Below are 13,625 nucleotides of genomic sequence, written 5' to 3' on the forward strand. Positions count from 1 at the left end.
CGGTTGGAAACTTTCCTCATGTCAGCATGTTGTAGGTGCCGCCACCGGCGCCAACCTTGTGTGAAGGCTCTGAAAAGCTAATAATTTGCATATCACAGCATCTTCTTCCTGTCGGTTAAATTTCACATCTGTAGCATGTCGTAGGAATTTTAATGGCCAGTAGTGTAGCTTCCAGTCATTTTGGAATGGATAAATACAGGTTGTGTATGGTATTCAAGGGACTCTTGTACCATTGTTCCTGCAAAATAATGTCAAGTTCAGGTAATGATGTTGAAGGTGGCTTGTGATCATACATCCTTCTCTCCAAAGTAGACCACAAAGGTTCAATAACATTGAGATCTGGTGACTGTGGTGGCTGGGGAGATGCAACAATTCATCCTCGGACTGACAAAACTAGTCCTAGACAATGCAGGCTGTGTAAACAGGGGACCTGTCATCTTGGAACACAGCATCACCATTGGCGAACAAACATTGTACCATGGGATGGACCTGATCTGCTAAAATGTTCACATAGCCCTTGGTGGTAATGCACCCTTGCAGAGTAACCATGGGGCACATGGAATACCATGATATGGCTGCCCATATCATTGCCAAAACTTCACTATATTTCACTCTTGGGACATAAACTTATCCAGAAGTTGGAAACACTGGGAAACAAAATTCATCAAACCAAATGACTTTTTCCATTGTTCCATAGTCCAGTTTTTATGACTTCAGCACAACGTTTTCCTGTTACAGTCATTTGAGTCACTGATGAGTGGCTTTGGATTTCCAGCTTGCTCTGCAATTGTCTGCTGATGCAGCTTCATTCATGTTGTTTTGGTGCTGATAGGGTTCTCCCGAATGACCATCTGTCATATTCACTCAATGCACACTTTCATCTGAAGCGTGACATGGCAGTCACTGTTTTTTATGCTTTTCCTCTCTGTGGTATAAGTCTTCAGTATGATACCTCTTGAAACACCAAACACATTAGCTACCTTGCTTACTGAAGCACTCGCCACACAAGTATCAACCCATGTTTGACTTTACTTAGCTCCAACCTAATGCACTCAAAACTGCATAGAACACTGTTCTGACCATGAGTGACACTTGCAACACACTGAGGACATTGCACAGGTGCCATGCATGGTCAAATACAACAGCTCAACCTGCTGGATTGGATAGCATGTGCATTTATGTTCAAGCTTGCATTTCTCAACAGTGATTCCATATTTTTGTTCGTCCCCTGTACATTTGCAACATGTGATTATTTTGTCATGGTAGTTCTCATCAGGGACAATTATGGTGTTTTTCTGCAGATAAATGGTGTGCTTTTCACATGCTCTGGGTTCTTCATTGGTCTTTTCCATGAATATCTTTCTCTCATATTAATTTATTTCCTATCATTATTTCATAACTGCATTACTATATTCAGTACATCTAGCATCCTGGCTCTCCATATCATAACTTTATCTTCTCATTTTCAACCATATGGGGAGTAAAGTGTCCTGCAAGCAGAAGCAATTTATCCATGTAGTACATGTTGCAGGTCCTCTGCTGTGTGAGGGCCCGTACCGCACTGCCCAGTTTTTCAAGGGAAAATTAACTTTTAGCAGTTTCGAAGTGAAAATTAAACACTGTTTAGAATTTGACAGACAAAGCACTGGAGGTAATAGACTACTGACATAAGATCATGTATATTTTGGAATGTTTGAAGAATTCTTTTGACAAAATTTTATATTTAACAAATTGGCAGAAGAGCTTTATTTATGTATCCTTTTCCACTATAATCTGTTGACCATTATTGCAATCTTGCCCCACAGTATTGTCTAGAAATACTGTCTGCTGTACACTGTTGATGATTCTCACCAAAAAAATCATTTTTAATATGCCATGACACCAAGTGAACAGTCAAACAGCTGGAATACTTCCAGAGTCTGACAGCTACTTGTTTGAATTAAGGTTCGTGATAAGCTCGCCCATGTACTGCTGTTTTTGATATTTTGTTCTATGTTCCTTTTACCAATTCTGATTTCAGACACAGTGTTTTGCTTTTATCTCTATTGATGAGTTCATGGTTGTAAAAACCAATGTTAAAATGTCACCTCAACCATCTATTTACCGAGTAAAAAACACTAGAATTTATGTGTTTTGAAGGTCAAGCCTTCATCCACAGAATAACCACACAAGATGAAGGCTTGACCTTTGAAACACATAAATTATTTTATTTGTTTTTTTTTATTTTATTTAATTAATTTTTTTCTGTAAGTAGGTGACTGAGCCACAGACATAGTGCATATTTAATTGTTTCTCCATCCTGTTTGAATGCACTGCAAAAGTTTTCATACATGCTCAGATTTTTAACATATGCCAGAGATCTCATTCTCTCCTGCTGAGTGTGTCAGTATTAGGTTTCCAGCTTTCATCACTCATCAGAATCTGGTTCAAATTTTCCAAACTGATGTGTGTCAACATTTTATCATGTGACAAAGAATTATGAAGTGTGTCACTAAAGTTCATTCCATCCAGAGTTCTAAACTTTATATAAATTTTTAATATTGCACATTTTACTTGTCCAGTTGTGATTAAGCATAGCTTTCCTTTTATATGTCCTAAATGTCTTGTTCGTATACAGTAGCAGATCTGCATATTTGTAACATTGTCATTGCAATACCAGGTTTTTTTACACCTACCTCCTTCACTTTTACGTTATTTTCTTCCGTTTCTGTTTTTTTGTTTAAATTATTATTATTATTATTATTATTATTATTATTATTATTATTATTATTGTCATCAGCAGCATCATCTCTCCCTACATCAGTTAATTGCTCCTCCAAATTTGACTCTTTCAGTGCCACTGCTAAGATTTTCTATTTTAAGTATATTACGAAAAATGTTAATGTTGTTTAGATTCTACATTATCATAATAATTATCTTTTCATTATTATCATTATTGTGTTATTATTATTATTGTGTATAACTCATTTTCTACACACATTTCAATGTCAAGTATAAAGAGTATCTTTCAAGGTGTCCAGTTAAAAGTAAGAGAGGATTTTAAGGCTCTAATCTTGCCTGGTAAAATAAATACTTTATGTAGTCAGATAGTATGAAGTGCTTCTAACCATCTTTGAGCTGAATACTGTCTAATGATATATAGTTTCCTTCTTTAGTTAGAAGACCTGTGAATATGGAGTGTTTGGGGCTTGCAGTTTAATAAACTGTGTTTTATTTTCCTGATATGCACACATTGCTGATATGCACACAATGAGTGATATAACATTTCTATGAATACAGTCTGTTGAGTTGATCATAGACTGGATTTATCCAACACATGAATATGTTTCCAAAAGATTTTGTTTTAGTCATGTAAAAAATTACTTTTGCTGTAGCTTTTCATTGAGCTGTGCAAGTTGTGTACAATAGTAATGATTATTGTTTTTTTTTTTTTTTTTTTTAAATATCTAGGTTTCAAGAATTGATACCGGGGAATTGGAAGAAGTGATAGTTGGCCAAATACGAGATGCTACAATCACTGGTGCTGATTTCTGCCCTCACCAAGAGATACTGGCTATGGCTGACAAAAACAATTGCTTTCATATCATTTGGCTTACTAATTCTGAAAGGGAACTCTATTCTGAAACAAAAAGAGTATCCAGCCCTCCACATTGCTGTTGTTTCTCACAATGTGGTCAGTTGATAGCGCTTGGGCAAGAAAATGGCAGTATTTATGTAAGTGTTTTGTTCTTCGAAGTCTGATTTTAAAAATGATGAAATGGTCTCACATGTAGTGTATTGACCAACTAGGATATATTCCAGCCTCAGTTCATCTTTTCTGCATGTTATTGTTTCCTTTTTTTCTAGCCAAACTTCTCTTGATTTCTTTGTTTCCTTGCATTGGAATCCTCCTAAGTTTAATATATTAATTTTTTTCTAAATAATTTTTTCTCTGTTATTTCTGAATCATGAAAAGTAATGGTTTCTGTATGTTTTGTAAACCCTTTAATCCAGGCTGTTATTGATTTCTTTCCCCAGAGATATTTAAATATTTGTTTGAGTAATCTGTTCTCAATTATTTCATAAAGAAACTTAATCTCTTTTTGTCTTGCTACTGATATTCCCTGGATAATGTGATAAATTTCTTCATTATTGCTGATTTTGCAATCATCTCTTCCTTTGCGGTGCCCATTACTAGTGTGTCCAGTCTTGTTGGAATATAATTCATTGTCAAGTATTCACATTCATGTAAATATTCTGGTGAAGGTAGTGTTAATTCCATGTTCCTAGGGATGCCTCTCTTATTTTAGATGTTCTTGGATAAGTCATAAGCTGTTTCCATTTTTCTGATGTGTTAATCTATTTTGAATATTTCTCATTCATTTACCTGTGTTATTTCTCCAAGAAATTTCAACTTTCTAATCTTTCCTATCATGCCTGTTTCTATGTCTGTCCTTTTGATTATGTTTTTTTAATATATTTGTTATTTATTAGATTTACATCTACATCTACATGGCTACTCTGCAAATCACACTTAAGTGCCTGGCAGAGGGCTCATTCAATCACCTTCACAATAATTCTCTATTATTCCACTCGTGAACAATGGACATAAATAATGAACGCCTGTATCTTTCTGTATGAGCTCCGATTTCCTTTATTTTATTATAATGATCATTTCTCCCTGTGTAGGCCAGCGTCAACAAAATATTTTCCCATTCACAGGAGAAATTTCGTGAGAAGATCCTGCTGCAATAAGAAATGCCTTTGTTTGAATGATGTCCAACCCAAATCCTGTATCATGTCCATGACACTCTCTCCCCTACTTTTCAATAACACAGAATGTGCTGCCCTTCTTTGAAATTTCTTGATGTACACCATTAATCCTATCCGGTAAGAATCTGACACCGTGCAGCAGTACTCCAAAAGAGGATGGACAAGCATAGTGTAGGCAATCTCTTCAGTAAACCTGTTGCATCTTCTAAATGTTGTGCCAATAAAATGCAGTGTTTGGTTCGCCTTCCCCACAACATTTTCTGTGTATTGCTTCCAGTTTAAGTTGTTCATAATTGTAATTCCTAGGTATTTAGTTGAATTTACTTGTAAGTGCATGCGGTCCACTGGGCCTGATCACATCGTAGTAGTAGTAGTAAGATTTGATTGATTTATTGTGTAACTGAAGTTTAAAGGATTGCTTTTAGCACTCTTGTTGATGACCTCACACTTTGCATTATTTAGGGTTTTTTCACCATACAGATATCTTATCTAAACCATTTTGCAATTGGTTTTGATCTTCTGATGGCTTTACCAGATGGTAAACGACAGCATCATCTGCAAACAACCTAAGACGACTGCTCAGATTGTCTTCTGAATTGTTTATATAGACAAGGAACAGCAGAGGGCCTATAACACTACCTTGGGGAATGCCAGAAATTACTTCTGTTTTTCTCAATGACTTTCTGTCAATTACTATTACTAGTGAAATTGCAAGTTTTAGTATCCTTGCCAGCAGAGGGCCTATAACACTACCTTGGGGAATGCCAGAAATTACTTCTGTTTTACTCAATGACTTTCTGTCAATTACTATGAACTGTGATACCTCTGACAGGAAATTGTTAATCCAGTCACATAACTGAGATGACATCCCATAAGCATGCAATTTGATTACAAGCCGCTTGTGATGTACAGTGTTAAAAGCCTTTTGGAAATTATAAACACAGAATCAATTTTAAATCCCTTGTAGATAGCATTCAACACTTTGTGTGAGTAAAGAGCTAGTTGTGGTTGACAAGAATGATGTTGTCTAAATCCATGTTGACTATGTGTCAATAGACTGTTCTCTTCAAGGTTATTCATAATGTTCAAACACAATATATGTTCCAAAATCCTGCTGCATATCAACATTAACAATATGGGCCTGTAATTTAGTGGAGTACTCCAATAGCCTTTCATGAATACTGGTGCGACCTGTGCAACTTTCCAGTCTTTGGATATGGCTCTTTCATCGAGCAAGCAGTTTTATGTTATTGTTAAATATGGAGCTATTGCATCAGCATACTCTGAAAGGAACTAGATTGGTATGTAATCGGGACCAGAAAATTACTAGTGAAATTGCAAGTTTTAGTATCCTTGCCAGCAGACATCACAATGGAGGGAGATGAGCTGGTATGGATAGTGCAGTGATGTAGAAACCTGCCATGCAGGGCAATTGCAACACACAGTATGGGCAGACCTGCTGGCAGGGATTTTACCTATGGGTGGCAGTAGGCCAGGTGGGCCGGTGCTTACTCGGAGTTTGACCACCGTGGATTTCACCTAACATACCATGCCATGTGTTGGATCAAGTGCTGAGCATTAGCTTCCCACACCAGCTATGCACTGTGTTCTTTCCATGTTGTCTCTATGTGGGTTCCAACTCTCTGCTCCCCATAGATCGACTTGCATGGTGAATTCATTTCCCTCTCATAGTGTTCTATTCCCCAGCTATTATTGAGCCACTGTCAGCCCATGAAGTATCTGCGTCAACACTTATAGTGAAGTGGCGTTGTCACGCCTGTGTAGATACGTAAGTGGTGACGGAGGACATGTTTATGCCCCTATATTTTCTTTCACCTGTTCCTAATGGTCTCTTGGGTCACTTGCAATGCTGACAGGATCAGTTGCACCTACAGAAGGAGCAGCAGCAAGAACAACAACAGGAAGCACATTCAGGCTCTGATTACTTAGAATGAGGACTTGCTTCACATTCTTGCTTCCCTGGTGGGAAACCAGGCACTCAATGTTCCATTTTCTGCACCACCCAGATGCCGTTTGCCAGTTTCAGTAAGTTAATGGAAACATGGGAAAATTACCAGCACTGGTTCTTGCTGCACTCCCAGGTAAGGCGTATCATTGATCCGGTTGATAAGGCTGCCTTGTTGTTGCCTGGCAGCACAGTTTTATATGAAAGTGGCCAAAATTTGAAGCCCTCTGCTGAGCCTGAGGAACTTCCCTTTATTGGCTGCTTATTCTGTATTTTGCCCAAATTTTGGAATTATGTGAGCTTACATCAGTGGCAAGTGGCAAGTGATGTCCTTTGTGATAACTGACAGGTGTCTCAATTGGGTGTGTATGGTAAACAATCCTCAGTGCCCCACGGGATACCCCAGGCAGCCTTGCCTCCCACCAGTTTACCATGTGCTGCCCCAATTATGATTCCGGAGGAGTAATGACACAGCACTGCTTGTCCTCACCCATGCAGAGCTCGACAAACTCACACCACTCACAATGTGGTGATTTTTGGGTCCTCAGCATTGTTCTCCTCCTGCTCATTGGGTGAATCAGTAGTCATGCACCAACTGCCATTTGTCACTTGTTCACTATTATTGGCCACACGTAGAGGGTATGCCAACATATAGGTCATTTGGCAACTGTTTCTGACAGTTGACAGGCCATGAGTCAGTCATCGGATGCCCTGGTGTTTTCGTTGGACTCTTGGGACTTCCTCTGACACCTCTTACATGTTGCCCCGGAATGATAGTAGATGGGTGGCTGGTCAAATTTCAGGTAGACATGGGATTGATGACCAGTGTAATTATCATAGGTACATACAGGCTCTTGGGATACCCAGAGTTCCATTGGCCGCTCCATCAGGTTTGTCTTATAGCATACAGCGCATTCCCTTGAGACAATTCTCTGCCTCCAGATGTTGAAATGTGGAACAGCAACTTACCTTGTTAGTGACCAATTCACTGTTGGCACAAAATATCTTTGGGCTCAATGGATTTTCTATTTTTATCTTCCAGATCATTGACAAAGTGCATGTAGTGTATCAGTCTGTTCTGTTTCACAACTTGTACTCCATACTTGTGGTCCTACAGCCCACTATTTGAGAATACCTTGGGCCGAGCAGAAAATTTTGGGGCATATGTTTCTCTTAAGCCATCAGCAGACCCCAAATTTTGTCGTCCCTGCCTCATTCCCTCTGCTATGCACAATGAGGTAAAGGCCGAGTTGCAGCATTGGCAAGTTCAGGGCATCATTTCTCGTATTTCATTAAGACAGTGGGTTACACCTTTGGTGGTGATTCAGAAGCCTGACAGTGCCATACACCTTTGTGGTGATTTTAAACAGACAGTCAACATCCAGTGTGTCACAGATCTGAATCCCATTCCGCGGCAGGTGTAGTTATTGACAGTGTTGTTAAAGGACCAGTATTTTTCCCATCAACTTGCACAATGCTTACCTGCGGTTGTCATTGGATGTGATTTCTTAGACTTTCCTGGTCCTCAACACCCCATTTGGGCTTTACCAGTTTAATCACTTGCCTTTTGGAATCTCATCTGTGTCAGGAATTTACCAGTGGTATTTGAAGTAGTTGATTCAGGACATTTCCTGTTGTGTCAGTTACCTTGATGACATCTGGGTCATGGGCCCTACTTGGGAGGAGCATTTACAAAGCCTTCAGTCAGTTTTACAATGCATCCTGAAGGATGGTCTTCATTGCAAACTGGAGAAGTGCAGTTTTTTTCTCCCTGAAGGTGCATTTTTTGGGTCATGTGCTTAGTAAAGATGGTCTCATCCCCAAATATGACAACATCAAGGCTGTTGTCCACCTACTGGCACCCAAGGACCTAAAGGAGCTCCAGTATTTTTTGGGTAAGATTTTATATTATGGTCAGTTCATTCCTCCAGCCGTGCACATCTGCCAGCCTCTTAACTGGTTTCCCCAGAAGGGCACTAAGTGTGACTGGTCTGCAGATTGTCAATGGGATTTACAGTCTGTCTCTTAACTGGTTTCACCAGAAGGTTGTTAAGTTCATCCGATCTGTGGATAGTCAACAGGCTTTCCAGTCTCTGAAGCCATTTTGCTCTGCTTCCTACCAGGCTTCCATCAACCCTTGCCTGTGATGTGTCCCAGTGTGACATTGGTGCCATCCTGCCCATCAGAACCTGGACAACACTAAACAGCACATCACTTACCCATCAAAGACGCTTTACACTGTGCAGCATAATTATTCACAGGTGGAAAAGGAGGTGCTAGCTATTATTTTTGAGGTTAAAAAGTTCCATGGCTTCCTGTATGGGACGAGGTTCCTCCTCACTAGAGATGGGCAAACTTGTTCATCCTTGGGAACTAATTCACTGGTGATAGCTCTTTTTTGGGAACTATTCATTTTTACTCATTCACCATTCATTTGTGCTTAGTGTATGGTTCTTAAGAAAAATTGAAAATTAGTAGACTAGGTGACTGAAGATGGAAAGCACCAAGAGGGAGCACCTTGCCTCCCCCCCTGGAGTACAATGTTTTTATTCATAACAGAATTCTCACACACTTGTAATTTTCATGATTCTACAAAACCTCTCTTTAGCCCACTCTAGCATCATGTGGCTGATCGCAGTGAAATAATATAAGGTGGCACACAAAAAAACTGGCCCTGAGTACAGGCTGCTAGCCAATTACACACGATTTGTTGCCCGCTATGAGCAGAGTAGATAAACATGTAATAATTAGGCAGTAAAGAAATAACAAATAAGCTAATGCAAACATCTTCGAAACAATAGATGACAATTGGTGGGCGACAATGAGCAGTCTAGTGCTTGGGGCCAATTTTTTGTGCACCACCCAGTACCACTGAAATGATATTGTAGAAGTTATCATGTTCTCTCTACAAAATGTGACACCCGACACTCGATTATGGAGTGCGGGCATCATTCAATTGTAAGTTGGCCTGCGTTCCATAACAATGAACATGCTCTCTTACCTTGGATCAAAAAAAGATGGAAAATGGCCACTTTTGTGTGCCATGCCGCCTTCCTTTGTATGTGTAAAAACAAAAAAATCTTGTCTTTTTACAAGTATTTCTTCTGCTGTTTATCAAAATAGTGAAGCAAGCTGATATACCATTTTGTTACCTGAAAATATGTATGTATTACATTTCATATAATTTTTATGTAATTTATGTAATTATAAAATACATTTTAATTACCGGATATGGATGCTGAATAGAATACAAAAAGAAACAGAAGTTCAGAGTTCAAAACTGTTTGAATTAGATCTAGAATGGGCGTGCGCAGTGAACGAAACGAATGACAACTCAATACTGAACTAACTATGAGCAGTCGGCAGTGGAATTGCAATGTTTGGCCACACGAAAAAGGACGAGTGGCCAAGTGAGACTGAGACTGAGACAGACAGACAGACAGACAGACGAGAATGGGACCAATGCTAGAACGAGACCAGCCGATGTGCTGTTGCGGGAACGAGACTGACCATTTCCTGTTTCCAGGAGTTATAAGTAGAAATCCACGACCGAGACTGAAACAGACTGGAACAGGACTGACGCTGGAACGAGACTGGCTGACGTACCATTGCAGGAATGAGTCTGACCATTTCCCGTTCCTGGGAACTATAAGTGGAAAGCCACAACTGAAGTGAACTATGAAAGACCGTTCCTTAGAATTCATTCCTCGCACGTTCCATTCATCTTGATGAACCGTTTCTTTGGACCCGTTAGTTCACAAATGACCCACCTCTACTCCTCACCACTGACCACAAGCCATAGCCCTAGTTCCAAGCTGCTGAATAGGACTGCCAATGTTTTACAGCAGTGGGCCATCTTTCTTAGTAACTACTGTTACTGTGTGCCAGTGCTGGTGCACTATTACAGCTATTGGTGGGGCCCAGTCTGGAGTTTGATCGAGAGGAGGTTTTTGTGTTCATGTTGGATGATGTGTAGTAGCAAGCCCTGTTGGACTTTCCACTGATTGCATGTGAAGTAGAGAACACCATGGCCACTGACCTGCTTTTCTGGAATATCGTTTCGGCAGTCCACTTGAGTTGGCCAGAGTGCATCTCTTCATGTGCCGATCAAGTGTTGCATGCATTTTTCCTCCTATGTGATCAGCTCAGTGGTGTTCAGGGGCTTCTCGTGCTTGCCACAGAGGGAGGAATGCTGTCATGTGGTTATTTCCTTGGCGTTGCACCCTCATATGAAGGCATCAGCACAATGTCACGTCCACTGGCTGGCAGTCGACTGTGACATCAAATATGTTGTGCATTCTTGCAGGGCATGTGCACAGAAGTAGGCTACACTGCCATGCCAGTTCTCTACTGGGTCAGTCTCAAAGCACTCTTGGGGCAGGGTGCACATCGATTTCACTGGCCCCTTTTTGGGCAGCACGTGATTGTTGGTGACCGATGGGTTGTTGAATTTCCCATTCAATGCCAATGGTCCTCCACATAATCATCTGGCATGCTGTGTGCATTGTCAGTTATTTTTGCCATTCAGGGATACCCCAGGATTCTGGTATCCAACAGTGGTCAGCAATTCATGTCACTGGAATTTGAGGACATTTGCATTTGCAGTGATATCCAGCATCTGACTACCACCCGGTTTCACCCAGCTTCTAAGCCGGAGGTGGAGTGCTTGTTGTATACATTGAAGACCTGAATGAAGTCTGTGTCCCCACTTCCCACGGCAATTTGCTGTTGAGCTTTCTGGCTACATATCAGGTGATTCTATGAACCAAATTACAAATTGTTCCGTGGTATCAGGAAGGGCATGTTATCCACATGTTGCTATCAGGGCAGTAAAGCCTTGTAATAGCAAAAGTCATCCAAGCTCACAATTATAAAGAATTTCTTCCATTATCTTGTACCATCCCAAAATAATGATGCCATAGATCAGTTCAGTGTCTAGTCCTAAAACTGCTTATTGATCAGAGAATACCTATTTCCATCAAAACTGCAGAGGCATCAAGGATATGTGAACATATTTATAAGTAACATGCATTGTCCAGGCCAACTTCTGCAAGTTTTGGGAGATGTGGATGTGGTTATGGGTCCAGATGCCCCTCCCTCCAATAATTTTGGTAACTCCATGCCCTCATCATCAGGGTAAAGGAGATGCTACATGCTACTAGGTTGGAGTCTCTTAATTCAGTTGCTTCCAGGTGTATGAGAAATGAAACATGGATGACTTCTCAGATAGCCTAGAATTTGTCTAAGTTTCTTCTAGGTGTGATAACCTTTGTTTATATACAGCAACTAGTTGTCACCTACTGTCATATGACATAAGAAAACTTTTTACAACGCCAGATAGCTTGCTGTTTATTGTGCAAATTAAGCTGCTTGTAGCTTTGAATCATTGCCACAAGACACAAATTAAATGAAGACATTCTGATTACATATTTCTCCAACTTCCAATTTGCAGAAAAAAGTGAAGGGACTTCCATTGGGTGTGCCTGGCATATTATTTAGTCACTGGCAGCAATAGAGATATAATAAGAAGACTTCTGTCTTATGAATGTGGGATGATTTCAAAGTGCTTTTGCAAGTGACTCAGTTGATTGAATGACCTGACATTTGGAGATGGCTGTGGTCAACAAATTCAAACACAGAAAGATATATGTTGATACTGATATTCATCAACAGCCATTACCAGAGGAAATGCATTTTATGTTTAAAGAAGGCTGAAGAAAATGCTCATTACATATACTAGCTCATTCGTCATACTGTTAGGACTGGATTGGTAGTCATCTAAGATATTACGCAAAAGTCATCCTTTTGTAAATACTTACATTTAGTGGATCAACTGAACTGGGGATCAATTTTCAAGTGGATGGTTTTATATCAGCAGATTAAAATTATTATTAACATCATAACTGGTGCGCTTACATAACTGTAGCTATTGGATACAATGATGAACATTTATCATGCATCTGGGTCTTCCCTATGATACTCATTCAAGAAAATGAAGAAATTTAGAGGTGTGGGTAAAATAATGGTGTGCATTCTGTTCATTGCATGTATACATATCAATAAAGTCATACTCATAGGAGGTACAACAGTAACTGCAGATTGGTACATTGGAATATGCCTCCCAAAACTTTGATAAGAAGTTGGTAAATTCAAGTCTTTTTGGAATCTTGTTCCACTTGGACAACATGCTTCAAATAGAATAAAGCTCAACTATTTCTTTAACAGTCCTGAACTGCATCAATTCCTCATCAGTTGTACAGCCTAGCCCCAGTTCACTACCATTGGTTAAGAGCTGCAGGCACACATTGTGAAGCGTTCATCCATCAGCAGTCCTTGCAATGGGTGCTACAATTAGTTGAGCAACATGAGCTGGCACCAAGCTGTGGAAGTGGTCTTCCAGCCATAACTTGAAGCAAGGGAAGTCTTCCAATGCAGAAAAATTTGAATAATCTATCTCTGATTCCCTTCAGGCTGTGACCCCTTGCACATTCTTGTCCCCCTTTGGCAGGAGTGGGATATTAGGGTTACAGTAGTCTGTAATTTATGGGATTCTCCCTTGGACAGGTGGTGTGCCATAATGGGGGCCTTTAAACTGAGGAAGGGTGCATCATATCATCAGATATCTTTAAAGGCCTTTGCAAAATAAATAAATAAATAAGTTTGAAACAAACATAAGTTGATCTAAACATCTGAAATAAGATAATTAGTCTGTTGTTATCACATTATAGTATTTGATCCAGCGACTTACCATCTTGCAGATAAGGTAGCTTACATAAATTTAACTTAATTCTTTTTATTACTATCTCACATGAAAATGATGTATTTGGGTGACAAACATAATGAGTCGTCACACTACAAAATATTGACGCCATACTTGGGTTACATCTGCACTTAGTACATAAGAAAA

General features: G+C 39.7%; 1 protein-coding gene across 1 annotated transcript in view; it reads left to right on the forward strand.

The window, feature by feature from the left end:
• The window catches only part of LOC124723222 (apoptotic protease-activating factor 1), a 282,007-nt gene that overhangs the window by 253,335 nt on the left and 15,047 nt on the right, over positions 1 to 13,625 (forward strand). Inside the window, exon 18 of the mRNA XM_047248407.1 lies at positions 3,451 to 3,714. Coding sequence (XP_047104363.1) covers positions 3,451 to 3,714 — 264 coding nt within the window. The remainder of the gene's footprint in view (positions 1 to 3,450; positions 3,715 to 13,625) is intronic.

This window comes from Schistocerca piceifrons, chromosome X (genome assembly GCF_021461385.2).
Source record: "Schistocerca piceifrons isolate TAMUIC-IGC-003096 chromosome X, iqSchPice1.1, whole genome shotgun sequence".
NCBI classification, from domain to species: Eukaryota; Metazoa; Arthropoda; class Insecta; order Orthoptera; family Acrididae; genus Schistocerca; species Schistocerca piceifrons.